Source organism: Rhinoraja longicauda, chromosome 7 (genome assembly GCF_053455715.1).
Source record: "Rhinoraja longicauda isolate Sanriku21f chromosome 7, sRhiLon1.1, whole genome shotgun sequence".
NCBI lineage: Eukaryota > Metazoa > Chordata > Chondrichthyes > Rajiformes > Arhynchobatidae > Rhinoraja > Rhinoraja longicauda.
In genome coordinates, this window is record NC_135959.1 from 17,807,816 (window position 1) to 17,829,763 (window position 21,948).

General features: G+C 47.3%; 1 protein-coding gene across 1 annotated transcript in view; it reads left to right on the forward strand.

Annotated features, from left to right (window-relative positions):
* The window catches only part of LOC144595118 (uncharacterized), a 144,930-nt gene that overhangs the window by 48,178 nt on the left and 74,804 nt on the right, over positions 1-21,948 (forward strand). The window contains exon 2 of the mRNA XM_078402195.1: positions 21,274-21,333. Coding sequence (XP_078258321.1) covers positions 21,274-21,333 — 60 coding nt within the window. The remainder of the gene's footprint in view (positions 1-21,273; positions 21,334-21,948) is intronic.

Sequence of the window (21,948 nt, forward strand, 5' to 3'; positions counted from 1 at the left end):
TAAGAGGAACGGAGGGACTTTTTTTTTTACATCCACCGATCCTTAAATTTTAGCTGGGTAAATCGATAAGGTGGCTGAGAATATAGGAACAGGAAAGTTATTCTGGAACTCTATACAATTACATTTAGGCCACAGCTTGAGTAACATGTACAATTCTGGTCACCACACCACAGAGATTTTTGAGGTTGTTGGCTGGCCTGGGAAATTGATGCTACAAGGGAGGATTGGAGTGACTGGATTGTTTTCTTCAGCAGAAAGAGTGCTGGTTAATTTTGATATGAGGCACCTTAATAGAATAAATAAGAAGACCTGTTTCCTCAGCAGGATAAGGGAAGTGTGGGCTGAAAGGGAGGGGGTGAAGGAGGGAAGGAAATGAAGGAGAAGGGGAAAGAGAGAAAGTGGAATGGATGAACAGTGTGAGATAGAACACAAGACTGTTGACTTTTGTACAGGTTCAAGTTTGGAGTGCAGATCACCACCTGAATATGTCTAGGAATATCTGGCCTTGCTTCCCAATAATGTTACTGTTTGGCGGTGTGGTGCTTTGAAACATTCAGCTTTGGATTTATTTTTTCCAAAGCCTTTGTTGTTGATGTATGCTGTGTGTGCTAGGAACGGAACAGAGGTGGCCAGTGATCAACGCAGATCACTAATGGATAATGTATCAATGTAACAATCCCATGCCAACCGAATGCCTGCCTTCAGGATTGTTGTGCACATTGCATGCAGCACGGTAGATAAGGAGTTTTGCTTCATAACTCCCATGGTAGATGAAAGGATTGTCTAAAGACTAAAGGTGCAGCCACTTGATGTTTAGCTTTTGTGTCAGCTAGTATTTTAAATCAACCACCTCTCAGGACTGCCCTGACATTGTATCCTGGACCTACAGGGGAGAGGGTAAAGTTCGACCTCGTTTTTGGGAATTGGACAGGGCAAGCGACTAATTTGTCAATGGACAAACCTTTTGGGACCAGCAACATGAGTTCTATTAGCTTTAAAGTGGTTATGGAAAAGGACAGGGCTGGTCCACAAGTTAAATTTCTAACATGGGGCAAAGTCAACTTTGATGCTATTAGACAGGGACTTGCAAAAAAATGATTGGAGTCGGCTATTTGCTGGCATAGGGATGCCCAAAAAGTGGGATGGTTTTAAAAGTGTGATAGTGGAAGTTCATGGTATGCATGTACTGAGTGGTTAGAGTGAAGGGCAAGGCAGGCAGGCAGGAGTAAGGAATTCGGGATGGTGAGAGAAATTGTGGCTCGAGTCAGGACAATAGACAATAGACAATAGACAATAGGTGCAGGAGTAGGCCATTCAGCCCTTCGAGCCAGCACCGCCATTCAATGCGATCATGGCTGATCACTCTCAATCAGTACCCCGTTCCTGCCTTCTCCCCATACCCCCTCACTCCGCTATCCTTAAGAGCTCTATCCAGCTCTCTCTTGAAAGCATCCAACGAACTGGCCTCCACTGCCTTCTGAGGCAGAGAATTCCACACCTTCACCACCCTCTGACTGAAAAAGTTCTTCCTCATCTCCGTTCTAAATGGCCTACCCCTTATTCTCAAACTGTGGCCCCTTGTTCTGGACTCCCCCAACATTGGGAACATGTTACCTGCCTCTAATGTGTCCAATCCCCTAATTATCTTATATGTTTCAATAAGATCCCCCCTCATCCTTCTAAATTCCAGTGTATACAAGCCCAATCGCTCCAGCCTTTCAACATACGACAGTCCCGCCATTCCGGGAATTAACCTAGTGAACCTACGCTGCACGCCCTCCATAGCAAGAATATCCTTCCTCAAATTTGGAGACCAAAACTGCACACAGTACTCCAGGTGCGGTCTCACCAGGGCCCGGTACAACTGTAGAAGGACCTCTTTGCTCCTATACTCAACTCCTCTTGTTACGAAGGCCAACATTCCATTGGCTTTCTTCACTGCCTGCTGAACCTGCATGCTTCCTTTCATTGACTGATGCACTAGGACACCCAGATCTCGTTGAACTCCCCTTCCTCCTAACTTGACACCATTCAGATAATAATCTGCCTTTCTATTCTTACTTCCAAAGTGAATAACCTCACACTTATCTACATTAAACTGCATCTGCCATGTATCCGCCCACTCACACAACCTGTCCAAGTCACCCTGCAGCCTTATTGCATCTTCCTCACAATTCACACTACCCCCCAACTTAGTATCATCTGCAAATTTGCTAATGGTACTTTTAATCCCTTCGTCTAAGTCATTAATGTATATCGTGAATAGCTGGGGTCCCAGCACCGAACCTTGCGGTACCCCACTGGTCACTGCCTGCCATTCCGAAAGGGACCCATTTATCCCCACTCTTTGCTTTCTGTCTGTCAACCAATTTTCTATCCATGTCAGTACCCTACCCCCAATACCATGTGCCCTAATTTTGCCCACTAATCTCCTATGTGGGACCTTGTCGAAGGCTTTCTGAAAGTCGAGGTACACCACATCCACTGACTCTCCCTTGTCAATTTTCCTAGTTACATCCTCAAAAAATTCCAGTAGATTTGTCAAGCATGATTTCCCCTTCGTAAATCCATGCTGACTCGGAATGATCCCGTTACTGCTATCCAAATGCTCAGCAATTTCGTCTTTTATAATTGACTCCAGCATCTTCCCCACCACTGATGTCAGACTAACTGGTCTGATGTCAGACTAACTGGTCTATAGGACTATAGGGGATCTTAAAGGACTATAGGGGATCAAGTATATCCCCTGGTGGAATATAAGGGATTGAGGAGCATACCTAAGAAGGAAAAGCAGACAGCCAAAAAGAGGGCATGAAATAGCTCTGGCAGATAAAAATAAGGAAAATCCAAAGAGATTTTATGTGTATTAAGGGAAAAGGGATAACTAGAGAGAGAATATGGCCCATCAGAAACCAAAGTGGCCATCGGTGTGTGGAGCTGCAGGAGATGATCAAGAACCACAATGAATATCTCTCCTGAAGATTGACACAAAATGCTGGAGTAACTCAATGGGACAGGCAGCATCTCTGGAGAGAAGGAATGGGTGATATTTCAGGTCAAGACCTTTCTTCAGACCTGTCTCGACCCAAAATGTTACCCATTCCTTCTCTCCAGAGATGCTGCCTGTCCTGCTGAGTTACTCCAGCATTTTGTGTCTATCTTCAGTTTAAACCAGCATCTGCAGTTCCTTTCTACACAATTATTGCTTTGTCTGTTTTTTTCACTGCGGAGAAAGAGATGAAAGCAAGGGAACTTAGGATAGTTAATGGCGATGTCTTGAGGACAGTTCAGATCATAGTGGAGGAGGTGCTAAATGCACTCAATGTACGAAGGTAGATAAATCTCCCACGCCTGATCAGATATATCCAAGAATAAGAAGAAACTGCAGGAGTTATGATTCATCGTTAGATACAGATGAAGTACCAGAAGACTGGAAGGTGGCTAATGTTGTGCAGCTATTTAAGAACAACTTCGAAGAAAAACCTGGGAAGTTTAGTCCAGTGAGCCTAATATCTGTGATAGTCCAGTAAGCCTAATATCTGTGATAGGAAATGGAGAAGGTTCTGAGGGACAAGATATACATGCATTTTGAAAGACGGGTTGATTAGGGATAATCAGCATATTTCTGCTTGGGAGATCATGCCATGACTTTGAAGAACTAATCAATAATGTTGATGAGGGCAGGGTTATAGATGTAGTCAATATGGACTTTAGCATGGCCTTTGATCTGCATGGTCAGCTGATTGCATGGGATCCAGGGAAAGCTAGCTTATTAAATATGGAATTAGCTTCATGATAGGAAGCAAAAGGTGGTGGTGGAATACCTGTGATTTGTGGTGTGCTTCAGTGATTGGGGCTGGGCCCGCTGCTGTTTGTCATCTCTTTCAATGATTTTAGATGAAAATATACAAGGCACGATCAGTAAGTTTGAAGATGACAATAAATAGGTGGAATCACAGACGAGGGAAGATGGTTATCAAAAATTACAGCTTGATCTTGATCAGCTGGGCAAGTGGGCGAGGAATGGCTAATGGAGTTTAAGGCAGATATTTCATTGATGTATTTCATTTTGGGAATTCAAGCCAGGGCAGTACCCTCAGAGTGCATGGGAGGGCCCTGGAGAGTGCAGTTGAGCAGAGGGACCTAAGAGTACAGATGCACAGTTTCTGGAAAGTGGCGTCACAAGTAGGTAGAGTGGTAAAGAATATTTTTGCATATTGGCCCTCATCAGTCCAGGAAATAAGTATAGAAGTTAGGACATTATGTTACAGTTGCACAAGATGTTGGTGAGGGTGAACTTGAGGGGTAAAAAATCGGGAACTCGTTCCCACAGTGAGGGTTGAGGGAACAGCAGAGATCGGCTTAAGGGAGCGATGTTGTGATAGTACCTTCCACAACTACCTCCTCTGGCAGCTCGTTTGACACACTTACCGCCATTTGTGTGTAAAAAATGTTGCTCCTCGCGTTCCAAATAAATCTTTCCCCCCTCATCTTAAACTTATATCCTCTGGTTCCTGATTCTCCAACTCTGGGTAAAAGACTCTATGCATTTACCCTGTCTATTCCTCCCATGATCTTATACTCTCAAGATCTTTGTATGTATTATGAATTGCGCTCATCCTCCGTGAATTGTGGTGTATGTGTAAGTTTGAGAACTTGCTCCACGATGCAGCCCTGGAGGGAGCGGGCAGTAGTTCTGCAGCAGACAGATGTTTGCTGTTGTGATCACAGATGATGTTCCTGTGTATCTCATGGATTTTACAATGTAATTCCATGCCAGTTGCATGTGACATCTGTTAGTTAGTTTATTTGCGAATGATTCTCATAAGATCACTCTGGCATTCGAGTCCTTCCCAAAAACAGCCCTCTTTCTCCTCGGAGACTAAAGCTATCCAGCAAGGGGCTGATTCCATGGATCGAGGCCCTCCCTCGCACCTGCCTCGGCACGCTGTTCTCCCACTCTCAAAGCATTGCTGGCAATGCCAGAGTTTCACAAAATTTGAAAACAAGGTCTTGTTTGTGTCTAGTTCTGGTCAGCAAACTGCAACAACAACAGCAACTTGCATTGGGAAGGTACCTTCAGTCCAGGGACATTTTCAAGGGCCTCACTCAAGACTGAGCCACATGAGGAAGAACTGGGACTGTTGGGTAAAAACCTCAGGTGAAGAAGGTTGAAGCAGAGGTAGTGGGTTGGGGAGGGGTCTCCAGAGCTGACAGCTCAGTTAGCCTAGGGCCAGAGGTGATGGGAAGGAGCCAAATGACCAAATTAGAGATGAGCAAAACCTAACAAGTGCTGCAGGAACTCAGTGGGTCAGACAGCATCTGGGGAAGGAATAGATAGACAGCTGCCTCTCCCCCTTCTTGCTGCCCCCCCCCCTCAAATTAGTCTGAAGAAGGATGTTTCCCGATTCGAAACGTCACCTATCCATGTTCTCCAGAGATGCTGCCTGCCCTGCTGAGTTACTCCAGCACTTTTTGTATTAACCAGCATCTGCAGTTCCTTGTTTTAAAGCCGACTTTTCTCGGCTTGATTGGGAAAGTAAGAAAGAGAAAATTCTGGATAGTGAAAGTTGAAAACGTTGCTTAGAACATCTGGATAGCTAGTATTAACAGAAAGGAAAATAAAGTTTTCCTTATTTAATTGACCTTTTGAAGTACCTGGATCATGGCCACATTCATTGCTCATCCCTAACCCTGGTTTTACTCATTTCCCAGATTTTGTTCTGTGGATCATTTTAATCATCCCTATTCTGGGATCATCCGGTCATTTCATCCTATTCTCCCACCAAAGGTCTCATGGTAAAGGATGCCTCGACCATTGGTTCAACCAGCAGCGCGGGTCGTGGGCAGAGGAGATGCTTACGTTCCCCAAGGCAATTTTCCTTCAAACGTAAACTTCATTAATGGAAAACATGTCCGAGGAATGGAAAAGATTTCATGCACTCTTTACATTAATAGTGTTGTCCAAGTCAATCCATTGGTCGTGTCATTGAGTTCGCTGCGGAAAGCATCAATGTTTATTCACGGCTACAGCGAGGCATCCATTGTATGTCCACAGGACTGAGGGTGGTGAGAGAGCCATGCTATCTACAGAGGCAGACACATAGTACTGGAGCAACTCAGCTGCTGCCGGAGAAAAGGAACAGATGATGTTTCGGGTCAGAACCCTTCTTCAGACTGAAAGCTAGGAAAAGGCCAGAATAAACGAATAAATCGGGGATGGCAATGGATGACCAAGGAAGGGTGGAGCCCATACTAGCCTGTAGGGACCCCTCCCCGCCCATTAAAACGTGCCATTTGACTATTTGAGCTGTAATGTTTGCTGTGGGATCTTTCTGTGCGTTACTTGCCGCCGCGACTCTGGGTTACAACAGTGACTGCCCCCAACATTGTGAGACATGCGGTCTGGTCTATGCTGCAAGGACCGTGTTTACGAGGTGTTCCTGGTAATTCTGTCTGATCTCCGAATGTGCAACTCACGAATCTTCCTTGAAATAAGCGAGGATTTGACGCAAAAAAAACATGTCAGCAGACCCCCCCCCCCTGTTGGGGCAACCAGCTGTCTGGTTTGCCAGCTGTGGGGTAACCAGTTGTGGAGATAGTCAGCTGTGGGGGGGGGCGCCCAGCTGTGGGGCAGACAGATGTCGAGTAACCAGTTGTGAAGATAGTCAGCTGTGGGGTAGACAAATGTGGGGCAGATAAATGTGGGGCAGACAGATGTTCGGCAGACAGATGTGGGAAAAGCCTAGTTCTGGGGGACAGCCAGCAGTGGTGACCGAGTTGTGGGTGCAGTTAGCTGTAGTGGCTGCCAACTTTGGGGCCAGTCGGGCAGTGGGGAGAGCCAGCTGCGTGGTCAGTTAGCTGTTGGGCCAGCTAGTCTGTGCAGTGATCAGTTGTGGGGCTGACTAGTTGTGGTGACTATCAGTTATGAGGTCAGCCAGACTGTAGGGACAACCTGGCTGTGGGGAGAGCAAGCTGTGGAGAGAGTTAGAAGTGGAAAGATCCAGCTGTGGGAATAGCCAGCTGTGTGTGGGGGGGGGGGGTCTAGCTGTGGGGAGAGATAGCTGTGAGAATAGCCAGCTGTGGAGAGATCCAGTTGTGGGGATAGCCAGCTGTGGGGAGAGATAGCTGTGAGAATAGCCAGCTGTGGAGAGATCCAGTTGTGGGGATAGCCAGCTGTGGGGGATCCAGCTGTGGGGAAAGATAGCTGTAGCAATAACCAGCAGTGGTGATCCAGCTGTGGAGAGATCCAGCTGTTGGGACCCAGCTGTGGGAATAGCCAGCTGTGGAGATACAGCTGTGGAGAGATCCAGCTGTAGGGACCCAGCTGTGGAGAGATCCAGCTGTGGAGAAATCCAGCTGTGGAGATCCACAGCTGTGGAGAGGTCCAGCTGTGGAGATCAAGCTGTGGAGAGATCCAGCTGTGGAGAGATCCAGCTGTGGAGATCCACAGCTGTGGAGAGGTCCAGCTGTGGAGATCAAGCTGTGGAGAGATCCAGCTGTGGGGACCCAGCTGTGGAGAGATCCAGCTGTAGGGATCCAGCAGTGGGGATCCAGCTGTGGGAATAGCCAGTTGTGGCGAGATCCAGCTGTGGGGAGAACAGGCTGTGGAACCAGATAGTTGTGTAGCCAGCCTGATGTGGTCCCAGTGAGGAGGCAGCTAAGTTGCAGGGTAGCGAGCTGTGGGGGGGAGCTGGTTCTATGGACAGCCAGCTATGGTAACAGCAGCTATGGGGGCGGGTAGTTGTGGGTCTGTCTACCAGATGTTGCGGCAGGTATTCGTGGGCCGCCTGCGGCTGAATGGCCTGGGTTGGGCAGATATATCGTGACTGTGATTTCACATTTTGTCGCTGAACGGGATATCTGTTGACTGATTTGTTGCACAACTCACGCTTCCCACTGAACAATGTCGCCCTGTTGCCCATGTTGATGTGCCGTGGGGCATCTGTGCGGGGCCGTTCCTCGAGTTAGTGTTCAATAATTGAACACTTATAATAAGCATTTTTTAATTTATTTTTTGATAGATAGGACTGTTTTTGAGTTGAAGCTGTTGATCTTACGACGGACACGGGACTTTGACGGTTCGCGTTGGCCTTAGCCAGACATCTGGTGAACTTTAGTAAACCCACAAGCCTTGCAGTGTCCCCCTCTGTAGCAGAAACCCGAACCTTTTAACGCATTCATTTTTTAGTTTCAGGATTTATCACCCTTCCCTAATTACCCCTGGACTGGGTGGCGTACAGGGTCTTCTCTGAGAGGTATCGCCACGTTTAAGAAATATTTAGACAGGTACAAGGATAGGACAGGTTTAGATGGGTATGGAAAATAGGCACAAAATGCTGGATTAGGTCAGCGGGTCAGGCAGCATCTCTGGAGAAAAGGAATAGGCGACGTTTCTGGTCGAGAACCTTCATTAGAGGGATAATGGCCGAGCGTGGACAGGTGGAACTAGTGGAGATGGGACATGTTAGACAATAGACAATAGACAATAGGTGCAGGAGGAGGCCATTCGGCCCTTCGAGCCAGCACCGCCATTCAATGTGATCATGGCTGATCATTCTCAATCAGTACCCCGTTCCTGCCTTCTCCCCATACCCCCTGACTCCGCTATCCTTAAGAGCTCTATCTAGCTCTCTCGAATGCATTCAGAGAATTGGCCTCCACTGCCTTCTGAGGCAGAGAATTCCACAGATTTACAACCCTCTGACTGAAAAAGGTTTTCCTCATCTCAGTTCTAAAGGGCCTACCCCTTATTCTTAAACTGTGGGCCCTTGTTCTGGACTCCTCCAACATTGGGAACATGTTTCGTGCCTCTAACGTGTCCAACCCCTTAATAATCTTATACGTTTCGATAAGATCTCCTCTCATCCTTCTAAATTCCAGTGTATACAAACCTAGTCGCTCCAGTCTTTCAACATATGACAGTCCCAACGACAGGTTGGGGGCTGTTTCCACGTTTTATGACTGGAGTCTGGGGCTGGGACTGCCGAGAGGCCAGGCGGGCGAGGGCGGAGATTTCCTTTAATAGTGAACATTAACTCTAGCTTTAAGGTGAGAGAGACAAAGTTTAAAGGGGCAATTTGCACAGGGTGTGGCGAATGGCTGGAACACGCTGCGGTGTTGGAGGCAGATACCATAGTGGCATTTAAGAGACTTTTGGATAAGCATATGGATATGCATGGAATGGAGGGATATGGTTTATGTGCAGGCAGACATGGGTTGCCACAAAGTGCCAGAATAACTCAGCGGGTCAGGCAGCGTCTCTGGACAAAAGGAATAGAGATGCTGTCTGACCCGGTTGAGCGACTCCAACATTTTGCGTCAATCTTCCGATTAAACCAGCATCTGCAGTTCCTTCCTACTCAGATAAGGGTTGACCTTGGCATCTTGTTCAGCACAGATATTGTGGGCCGAAGGGCCCGCTCCTGTATTGTTCTATCTGAAGAAGGATGTCGATGAGTTACGCTAACGTTTTGTGCCTGTCTTCGGTGTAAATCAGCATCTGCAATTCCTCCAACACATTTTGTACTGTTCTGTGTGGAGGAAGGAACTGCAGATGCTGGTTTACACCGAAGATAGACACAAAATACTAGAGTAACTAAGCGGGTGAAGACGGTCTCCAGATATGCAGCCTGTGCCGCTGAGCTACTCCAGCATCTTGTCCTGTTCATTGATGAACTATCTCGGTGGGGTTTCACAGCAATAATTTGTAGATGGCATTATCGTTATTCCGGGTTATTAGTTGAATGTAAATTCCACAGTGGCTGTCGTGGGAGTTGAACTCAGTTCCGTGGTGATTGTTGGTCTGGGTCTTTGGATTACCCAGTTGACCGCATGGGTCATTGCATCGTTCGCCTTCTGTCCCGTTAGGGACATTGTTAAGTCACCTGCAGACTGCTGACGGGTGTCGGCTGATAGGCAGAGTATGTGAGCTCCAAGTGACGTGCGGGTTTGTAGGTTAATTGGCTACTGTAAATTGCCCTGAGTGCGTAGCGAGTGGATGGGAATGTTGAGATACATGGAACGAGCGTGGTCGATGGTCGCCGTGGACTCGGTGGGCCGAAGGGCCTGTTTCAACGCTGCATCCCCCCGTTTAAGTCTGTGGACGAGCTACGGACCAAGTGCCAATAAACGCCATTAGTGACTGTAGATGGTCGGAGCGGACATGGTGGGCCGAAGGGCCTCTTCCCGCATCCGATGAGTCTGTGACTGGCATTCCAGTCAATAGACAATAGACAATAGGTGCAGGAGGAGGCCATTCGGCCCTTCGAGCCAGCACCGCCATTCAATGTGATCATGGCTGATCATTCTCAATCAGTACCCCGTTCCTGCCTTCTCCCCATACCCCCTGACTCCGCTATCCTTAAGAGCTCTATCCAGCTCTCTCTTGAATGCATTCAGAGAATTGGCCTCCACTGCCTTCTGAGGCAGAGAATTCCACAGATTCGCAATTCTCTGACTGAGGGTTATACAGCGAGGTGGGGGATATTCGCCATTTTGCACAGGGGTTACTAATTAACAGGAGCTTTTATCTCAGTATTTAATCCGGGTTATTGAAATGACTGGACCTCAGCGCATCTACAGTGCCCCTGTTGTGCGGGAGGTTCCTGGGACTGCAAACACCGATTGAGTCGAGCATCAATCTGACACCACCGGTTCCCACCTCCACCACCACACGTCTCAGTTCACCCACCACCTGAACGCTCACACGTTGCCTTTGTCATTGGGAGCCTGGAACATCCAGGAATTCAGGCTGTCCGGGAGCTTAGTGAAGGCAATGCCGATCTGATCTGTCGCTGCATTCAGCAGTCTCCCGGAAACAGAGTCTCCTTCAAATCTATGGTGATTGTTATTGATGTACACCCACCAACTTAGCACTCTACATCCCCCTAACATTCCTTTCATATACCCTCAATTTTACTCCTCTCTCGACCCACCCCCACCCCCGACACACACTCTCTCTCTCTCTCTCTCTCTCTCTCTCTCTCTCTCTCTCTCTCTCTCTCTCTCTCTCTCTCTCTCTCTCTCTCTCTCTCTCCCCCTCTCCCTCCCTCCCCTCCCCCCCCCTCTCTCTCTCTCTCTCTCTCCCCCTCTCTCTTCTCTCTATCTTCCTTTCTCTCTCTTTCTCTTTCCTTCTCTACCACAGCTCCCCGACCCACTCTGTGATAAACCCTTGAGGTCTTGTGTCACCGTGCGGGCGGCGCAGCGGTAGAGTTGCTGCCTTACAGCGCCAGGGACCCGGGTTCGATCTGACAACCTGTGCTGTCTGTACGGAGTTTGTGCGTTCTCCCCTTGGTCCGCGTGGGATTTCTCCGGTGCTCCGGTTTCCTCTCACATTGCAGAGACATAGAGGTTGGCTTTGTCCCAAGTGTGTAGGATGATGCTCGTGTACGGGGGATCGGTGGGCCAAAGGGTCTATTTCCACACTGTATCTCTCAACTAAACCGGTATCTGGAGAAATTCCCTGTTCCTCTTTTCTCAGCCCCCAACCCCTTTCTATCACAGTCCAGCTCACAGTCTGCAACAGCTGCATCTTGTCCTTGCTGTTAGAACTCCGGCTAAACAAGACGGCAAATGCTTTTGTAGATTGCTTGATGCTCTTCAATCGAGTTGCTCGCTGACCGTTTGCCAAGGCAGGTTCGCTTTGATCAATGTTTGTTTAAGAATCGCTTGTAGTCTGGGTGACGGAACAGGGTGAAATATTAGGACTAGCCACACTGAATTATTTAATCAAACGGCAGCAGATATATAAAATTCAAATTTTCTTTTGTGAGACCAAAGTTAAAAAACGAATAAGGCTCTATGGAAAAAAAACACTGTCTGACCCAGTGGTTTGATCTTGGCTGGCGCTCCCAGCCAGTGAAGTACTGAAGGAATGCATCTGTACTGTAAAAAGAGTGTGTAGGAAGGAACGGCAGACGCTGGTTTACACTGAATGCTGGTTTGCACAAATTGCTGAAGTAACTAACTCAGCGGGACAGGCAGTATATCTGAAGAGAAGGAATGGGTGACGTTTCGGGTCGAGACCCTTCCTCCCCTTCCAATCAGAAGTCTGGTCCATCTGCTCAAGAAATGTCAATATGTAGATAATGGATTTCTTCAAGATTTTCTTCAGCCACTTCCTTCAATGTAGATTAACTGCTCTTTCAACAGCACAAAGGAACGACAGGAGGCTCATCAGTTGAATCACATGGGGTCTGTACCTTAACCCCATTTCCCTGATTTGATCCATGAACCCAAAACAAATCCATTTGGACTAAGTGTGTAGGAAGGAACTGCAGATAAGGGTATCATTCATTTGTTTCTTTGCACCTTTCATGTCTCTCGTTTCCCTCTCCCCGACTCAGTCTGAAGAAGGGCCTCTACCCGAAACATCACCTATTCTTTTTCTCCATAGATGCTGCCTGACCCGCTGAGTTACTCCAGCATTTTTGTGTCCATCCATCAGGGTAAATATAGGGAATGGTAGAAACGTTCAGCGAGCCGGGCAGCGCCCATGGAGAGAGAACCAGTACTGGAGAAGTGAACAGCCAAGATGCTTTTAGTTGCATGAAGGGGGAGAGGCGGAGAGAACACGGGAAGTATGTGAGTTAGAGTGGAGAGCAAGGTAACCACTACTTTGAAAACTGGCAGCTGGATGAAATAATACAGAAACTAATTTGAACTAAAAGTCCACCAGCTTTGATTTTAAATTTTCAGTTGACCGCAACCTCGAGGTTTTTGAGGATTATGAACTGAGAACTCTTGCTATTGCTGTGGGTCATTAAACAGGCAGAGAGTTATTAGGGCACTTTAAACCTTGTCAGTACCAGCCAACTGCTTTATAATATATTCATTAAATGTTATTTTTCCACCCAGAAGCCCGACCAATAAAATAAACAGTGGCGGCATACTGGCGCAGTGGTAGAGCTGCTCCCTAACAGAGCCAGAGACCCGGGTTCGATCTCGACCACGGGTGCTGCCTGTGGGGAGTTTGCATGTTCTCTCTGTGGCCGTCTGGGTTTACTCCGGTTGCTCCTGCCACATTCCAATGACGTGCCGGTTTGTAAGGGGTTAATTGGCTTCTGTAAATTGCCCCTGGGATGGGAAACGGGGATAACGTGGAATTAGTGTACCAGTGATCGATGGTCGGCCTGAACTCGCTGGCCGAAGGGCTTGTCCCCACTCTATATCTCTAAACTAAATCTCTAGAATGAATTTTGCTTGTAGTCTAAGTGAACCAAGTGCACAACTTGGCAATGATATCGCAGAAAGCATCAGTTAATATTTCCATTAGCATTCCTGAAAAAACGTTGGAGTTCTGACCTCCACGATGTTTGAGGAACAGGGGCAGCAAATGCCAGCAGCAGCGAACAATTAGACCAAGTTCCAAAGCAACGCCAGCCCATGGTGGGGCCGGGTTAAGGCGATGCCTCGGCAAAGGGATAGAACATCTGAAAGGAGGAGCGGTGGTGGTGATGGATGGGTTCAAGAAGAAGTTCCAAGGAAAAGGACTGAGAACTGGTGACCAGGGAGGCAGTGAGCTTGGAGAAGGAGTGGCAATGTATTCTTAATTGTCTACTATATGTTACATAGAAAATAGGTGCAGGAGTAGGCCATTCGGCCCTTCGAGCCTGCTCCGCCATTCAATATGATCATGGCTGATCATCCAGCTCAGTAACCTGTACCTGCCTTCTCTCCATACCCCCTGATCCCTTTAGCCACAAGGGCCACATCTAACTCCCTCTTAAATGTAGCCAATGAACTGGCCTCAACCTACTTCTGTGGCAGAGAATTCCACAGACTCACCACTCTCTGTGTGAAGAAATGTTTTCTCATCTCGGTCCTAAAAGACTTCCCCCTTATCCTTCAGCTGTGACCCCTGGTTCTGGACTTCCCCAACACCGGGAACAATCTTCCCGCATCTAGCCTCTCCAACCCCTTAAGAATTTTATATGTTTCTATAAGATCCCCCCTCAGTCTTCTAAATTCCAGCGAGTATAAGCCTAGTCTATCCAGTCTTTCTTCATATGAAAGTCCTGCCATCCCAGGGATCAATCTGGTGAACCTTCTTTGTACTCCCTCTATGGCTGTTCCTGTTGTTACTAGCGAACGTAGCACCGAGGCACATTCCTTGTATGTGTACATACTTGGCCAATACACTTATTCATTCATTCATTTATTCATTCAATAGGTTGCAATATTATGAAATAAGAGGTTTTTGAAATCTCAATGGTCTTTAATCTTGGAGTCCAGACGACAGACGATTCCAGTGGATCGGTGTCAGGTAGTCAGCACTCGTCCTAGTTTATGTCTCTGGTTTGTCGTGTCCAACAACGTTGATCACGGATCTGCTCAAACTAGCAAAGTAAACATGCACCTCGAAACTTCTTGGAAACTCCACAAGGTTTGTTGGCGCCACGGCAGTCACAATCACAATCACAGTCGAGACCTAAATTGACCGTATTATCATGGTCTGTTATCCAAGGGGAAAAACATTTTGTGCTGTTTTTTTTAACATGAACCACAACTGGTGCGATTCATGGATAGTTTCCAAAGACATCAAAAGCTGGGCGCTGGCCTACAAAAGTAACGATGTACAAGAACCCCACATAATACTGCCGGAGATCCAGGCCTGGGAACCAGTTCATGCCTTATGTACATTCATCCGGAGGCAGTGGCACACAGGCCACATCTTACATGCCCTCTCTATCCTTCCATATCTCTAGTTTCCCTCTCTCCTGACTCTCAGTCTGAAGGAGGATCCCGACCCAAAACGACTCGACACATTCCTTCTCTGCAGAGATGCTACCTATCCCGCTGAGTTACTCCAGCATTTTGTGCCTGTCTTCGGTGGAAACCAGCACCTGCAGTTCCTTCCTACACACTTTGAAACACTGAGCATTTAAGCTCCCATTCCCTGCCCCGAGTTCTTTAAAGTTTGAGTTAAATCAGCGTGAGTCCGTGCAAGAGGACAGAAGTCGTTAGTTTCCATTCACTGCCTCTGACAATGTTTTATTGTAGATCTCGGCGGTTGAAAAGGACTTTGGAATTTTGGGGGACAATCTCAGAGCCAGCGAAGAGAAAGAGCGCATTATGCGCGAAATTACATTAAAAGACTTGTTACTGGATATCTGATTATGTGAGAAGGGAGTTTTATGTTAAGAGGACAGAGATGCTATCTGTTTAGAATCAAAGTTTAGGAGGAAGTTTAGTACTTTAGGAGAGGGGGGCGGAGTGGGTCTCCAGGCAGGTCCAGTGTGGAATGGCGAGTCTGTCTGTTCAACGTCAATGGGGTGGGGAACTGAAGTGAACCATTGCGAAACTTATCTGCTGATGGAACTGTTTTTTTCCAGATACATAAAAATAAGTAAATCCCAGAACAGCACCCCTGGAGAACATGGATAGGTGACGTTTTGGGTCGAGACTTCTTCAGGGTCTGTTTTTTTTTGTGAAAACTAGCATCTACAGTTCCCTTTGTTTCTACATTCAAATTTAAGTATCTCAGCTCCTGACCCGAAAAGTCACCGATGTGCTCTAGGGATGCAGCTTGACCCTCAGAGTTACTCCAACAACTATATGCCTTTCTTAAATTTAAATAGGTAGCTCAGGGATGGTTCCAGGAAAGTTCCCAACCCTTCCAAGGAGGTGTGGGCGCTTGTGTGTTTTCATGGCCGCAGCAAAAATGTGATTGGACGAGGACAAATTGTTGGTGATGTTTTCATCAAAAAGGTTGGAGCTCATGACCATCTCCACTTCATCAGTATTGATACAGACTGGGGAGTGTGTTCCACCCTACTTCCTGAAGGAAGGCTCCTTTGTTTTCCTAACATTGAGCGAGAGATTGTCGTCTTAACACTTTGCTACTAAGCTCTGGATCTCCTTCCTGTACACCATCTCCTCATTGTTTGAGATCCCGCCCATAACTGTGGAGTAAGTTGCAAACTTGTACATGATGTTAGAGCAGAACTTGACTTCTGAATGTATGAATGTATAGGGAGTATAGCATTATTCTCTCTGATGTTGAGAATTACCATGCAGGATGTTTTGTTTTCCACCCTTATTGTGAGTGTTTTAGGGATCCGCAAGTCAATGAGGCAGCACAGCGGTAGAGTTGCTACCATACAACGCCAGAGACCTGGGTTTGATCCTGACTGTGGGTGCTGTGCTGTCTGTTTGGAGTTTGTATGTTCTCCCTGTGACTGTGTGGGTTTTCTCTAGATGCTGTGGTATCCCCCCACATTCCAAAGACTTGCAGGTTTGTAGGTTAATTGGCTTCTCTAAATTGTCCCTAGTGTGTAGGATAGAACTAACGGATGGGTATCGCTAGTCGGCATGGAATCGATGGGTTGAATGTTTCCATGCTGTATCTCTAAAGGTCAAGGATTCAGTTGCAGACATGGTCAGGAGTTTGGAGATAGGTTTAATAGGAATGATGGTGCTGAAGGCAGAGCCATGGTCAATTAATAGGAACTGACATTGATGTCCTTGTTAACAGGTCTTCAAGAGATAAATGTAGGGAGTTGATGTCTGCTGTTGATCTGTAGCAGCAGAGAAGATTGCAGTGGATTAAGGCTGACAGGGAGACTGGGGTTGAGTTAGGCCATCACCCTCCCTTTCTAAGAACTTCCTGTCAGAGCCAACAGTTATGAATTCATTTTTCTTAGGCACTGCACTGATAGTGGCCTTTTTTTTAATGCAGATGGGACATCAAATTGCAGTAAGAAAAGGTTAAAGATGTATTTGCCAGCTGTTCTTTGCATGTTCTCAGGATACGGTCGATGGCTCCATCCAGACCAGTCAATTTCTGTGGGTTCACTCTCAGGAAGGACAGTCTGACATATCTGATGGTGGCCACGGGTACCGATGCACCCAAGGCTGTTGGGATGGATGACATTGTTCATGCCACCACTATTCAAAATGAGCATAGAATACATTGAGTTCGTCAGGAAGGGACCCATTGTTACCAACGATTCTGTCCAACTTCACTCCATAAACCCATAATCTGTTATAGAATGCAAACCTTGCCGTTATCACACCCCTGTCCACCATACATACCAGATCCCCCGCCCCCCTCCTCCATCCATGCTTCATGCTGTCTCAGGAAAGTAGCCCACATCATCAAGGCCCGCTCACATCCTGGTAATTCTCTCTTCTCCGCTCAACTCCTTGGACAGAAGGAACAAAAGGTACAGTTTTTTCGATTTTCATTTGGACTAGCCGGGCATCAGCTTGGCTTGGGACTGGATACTGGTGCCAGTCAGAGTGAAACAGGACCCTCTACTATCACCCCATCTCCTTCCCGCACGGTCTCTGAACTAGACTGGATCACGGCAAGCAAGATCCCACAGGATTAATATAAACGGTATTGCAGGGTTTTTGTTGTTGTTGTGCAAGGTAGAATACTTAGCTGAAGGAGGGTCTCCACCCGAAACGTCACCCATTCCTTCTCTCCAGAGATGTGGCCTGTCCCGCTGAGTTACTCCAGCATTTTGTGTCTATCTTCGGTTGAAACCAGCATCTGCAGTTCCTTCCTACACAATATTTAGCTCCTGTTTGCATCTAAGTTTATCGTTCATTAGAGGAGCAGCTAAGAGATTGATATAATGTTTTATGTAAAATACACCCCCCCCCCTCCCCCACCCCACTGTGTGGAACCCCAACAGTGTGGAACCACGATTCTTTCCGACATTGTGGGACCAAGACAAATGACCTGTCTCTCACACAATATTTGTTGTGGGATCCTGCTGTGCACACACGGGCTGCGTTCCACCTACTTTGCACTAGTCCTTCTCATGATGCCTGACTGCTGGCCATTGTGTGTCAGGATGCCGTGTAAAGGGTGCTGGACTCTGACCCGGACTCCCACAAGATGAGGCCCAAGGGTTGACTCCAGGAGGAAGATTCAGGGTTGGACGTTTGGCAATTAAACCACAAGTTTGTCTCGGATCTACCGTTACTTGCATCGCTGTCGGCCTGTGGTGGTTAGATTCAGAGCGGGTATCTGCTGCCCTCTATCGCAAAACCTAGTCATTACAGACAGATACCCACACATGAACAACAATAAACTACTTACTGTACACTATAGACGCAAACTATACCCCTTTCACATATGCACACACACACACAAATTATAAACCCTTCCATCCCCCCCTCCCCCGCTCTCTTTATCTCTCTCTCTCTCTCTCTCACACACACACACATGCACACATGCACAAACCTTGATATATAACTCCTCAAGATGTTTTAGATTTTAGATTTAGAGATACAGCGCGGAAACAGGCCCTTCGGCCCACCGAGTCCGCGCCGCCCAGCGATCCCCGCACATTAACACTATCCTACACACACTAGGGACAATTTTTACATTTACCCAGTCAATTAACCTACAAACCTGTACGTCTTTGGAGTGTGGGAGGAAACCGAAGATCTCGGAGAAAACCCACGCAGGTCACGGGGAGAACGTACAAACTCCGTACAGATGGCGCCCGTAGTCAGGATCGAACCTGAGTCTCCGGCGCTGCATTCGCTGTAAGGCAGCAACTCTACCGCTGCGCCACCGTGCCGCCCTGAGCTGAGTTCTGGAGCACCTGGTCCTAGAATGCTGAGATGTCTCTAATAGAGGGAGACGCCAGGATGGAACATGGTCCCTGGCTCTGTGCGACTCAAGATCTGAGATGGAAGGGAAATGGAGAGAATCCAGGGAATCAATAGTCACAGTAACATAGAGTTGAACAGCAGAAAAACAGGCCCTCTGGCCCATCACATCCATGCCAACCCTTTTGCCCATGTGACGAGTCAATTTTTCCCACATTAGGTCTATATACTTCTATGATTATCTAATAGTCTGTATAAATCTTTCTTAAACATTGTGATTTTTTCTGATTCCATCACCATCTCTGGCGGTGTGTTCCAGATATCCAGATATCAATAACTACCTGTGTGTAAAGCAAAACATCCCCACTTCCTCTTAAATCTCCTTGGTCTCACGTTAAACAGCTGCCTTCATGTTTTTGGTTACCGTTCCATGGGAAGGAAGATTCCTACTGTCTAGTCGATGCCTCTTATAATTTTATTTAACTCTTATCAGGTTACCCCATAGCCTCCAGGGAACACAAGCTCAGCCTATCCCATTTCTCCTTATAACCAAAGTACTCCAGGCAATATCCAGTACAATCACAACCACGCCATAGCAGGATGAACATGCAAACTCCACACAGGCAGCAGGGTGGTGATACTGCGGAATTCATTGCCTCAGAAGGCTGTGGAGGCCAGGTCAATGGATATTTTTAAAGCAGAGATAGATAGGTTCTTGACTAGTACGGGTGTCAGGGGTTATGAGAAGGCAGGAGAATGGGGTTGAGAGAGAAAGATAGATCAGCCATCATTGAATGACAGAGTAGACTTGCTGGGCTGATTGGCCTAATTCTGCTCCTATCACCTATGAACAGTACTGGAGGTCAGGATTGTACCCAAGTCTCTGGCATTGTAAGGCAGTAGCACTGCCATCTGTACCATGGTGCCTCTCTGAGACAACTCTGAGACTTTGTCTGGGAGAAAGGTCTCGACCCGAAACGTCACCCATTCCTTCTACCCAGAGATGCTGCCTGTCCCGCTGAGTTACTCCAGCATTTTGTGTCTAAGCTTGTTTGAGTGTTGGCAAACTACGGTCACAATCCTCCCTTGAGCTGCGCCGGAGCTGGTGTAATGTGCAGAAATGTGGAGGAAATGTGCAGAATTTGATGCTAAATCAGGAGCACAGAAGGATGTTTACTTGATATTTCAGTGCGTATCCATGGGATTTCCACCCAATTCTTCTTTCACTCTTCCTGTTTACAAAGAGAGTGTTGTTTATTTTCTGCTTGAAATATTTCTTCTGGTCCCTTGTGTTTACTAAACAGTGCAGATCTGAACTGATTATCACGGAATGGTCAAAATGTGTTGCGAGTTTGAAATATTTCACCTCATTCTTCAGATTTAGTAGAGGAGTGAACGAGAAAGAGAGAGAAGGGGAGAGAGTGAGAGAGAGAGAGAGAGAGAGAGGCAGTAGAGGGGAGGAAAATGGAGAGATAAAAGGGGGTGGAAGAGAAAGAGAGTGACAGAAAGAAGAAAGGAGGAAAGTCAGCAAGCTATAAACTGTAAATGGCTCGATTGTAATCATGTATTGTTTTCCGCTGACTGGTTAGCATGCAACAAAAGTTTTTCACTGTACCTCGGCATACGCGACAATAAACTAAACTGAAACTGAGAAAGAGAGAGACGAGAGACCCTGAAGAAGAGTGGAGAGACATCGTAGCATAATTGATAGAGTTGTGTTGCCTTACAGCCAGAAAAACTGCTTCGAGTCTGATTCATAGAAACATAGAAACATAGAAAATATGTCGGCCCTTCGAGCCAGCACCGCCATTCATTGTGATCATGGCTGATCGCCCCCAATCAATTCCCATTGTCTTTGGAGTTGGTTTGTTCTTCCTGTGACCACATGGGTTTCCCTCAGGTGCTCTGGTTTTCTCCCATATTCCAAACATGGATATAAATTTGTTTTTAAAACTGGATTTTCTGGAAATCTGAAAGCAAAGCAAAAAATACTGTAATTCAGCAAGCCATTAGTATGGAAACACGCCCGTTGGTAAAATAGGGACTGATATAAGATTAGTATAGGAGGGTGCTTGAAGGTCGATATGGACTGAAGCTGCCTCCAATATCTTAGTATGACTCCAGGACAAAGTGGTGGGGGAGTCAGAGAGATAGGGACAGAAAGAGGAAGGGAAGGAGAGGGAAAAAATGAGAGAGAAAGGGAGAATAAGTCAGGAGAGAGGAGTTGAGAGAGAGAAAGCAAGCGATGCAGAAACTGAGAGACCGGGAATGAAAGAGGAAGAGAGAGGGAGGGAGGGGAGAGAAAGAGAAAGGGAGGGTAAGAGAAGGAGACTGTTTAATCATAGAGTGAGGAACTGCACAGAGAATATAGTTAGAAAGACTTGGAAAAAGAGACAGAGAATGCAATTTGCTCTGAATTTTCAGTAATGAAGTGGAGGGGATGTGAGGCTAAGCACACAATATTGGGGACATCGACCTCAATACCACCTCTCAAGGTGTGGGCTGTGTCCGATTTCTCCTCTGGGATGGAGCCCCCAGAGCCAAGCAGGGGGCAGGTGATACAGACGGGCACTACTCTGTGAGGGGGCATGGGGGCTCCCTGTGTGTTGGAGCAGGTCACTGTGTGAGGGGGTTTCCTGTGTGAGGGGGAGCTCCACGAATGTACGCACTAACTAGAATCCCCCTCTCTCTCACGTACAGGCCTGCCATGGATGCAATTCCGGCAGCAAGTGTGACTGCAGCGGTGTCAAAGGAGAAAAGGTAGGTGATGCCCAGAGTGGGTGAGGGTAGAGGGGGTTGAGGTGTGTGTGGGGGTAATTAACTGGGGTGGGGGTGGATGATGACTGGGATGGGGTTTGAGGTCGGAGTGGGGCTAGGAATGACAGGGGTGGGGTGTTAGGTTTGACTTGGCGTAGTGATGACTGTGATGGGTGGGGGGGTTAATCTCCAGGGAAGGTGAGGTCTTGTAGGGAGTGGAGATATCTGGGGTGATGATGTCTTGGGGAGGTGATATCAGGTTGGGACGGGTGTTGTCCAGCGTGTTGAGGTCAGGGTTGAGAGGGGGGGGGGGGGGGTGAGGTCTGGAGAGGAGACGAGGTCATGGGTGTAGGTGGAAAGGTCCAGGTGGGGAGTGATATCCGAGTTGGTTGTTTGATGGGATCGGTGATGGAGTGTGTGGTCCAGGAAGAGTGTGGTCAGGTGAGGGAAGGGGGGGGGGGTTGATGTGGGGGTGATATATAGAATGGGGGGGAGTGGTGAGATCATGGGTGTAGGGGACATGGGGGGTGGTCCAGGTGGGAGAGATCTAGGTGGGGGATGATGTTCGGGATGTTTGGTGAGATTGGTGGTGGGAAGTGAGGTCCACAAAGAGTGTGG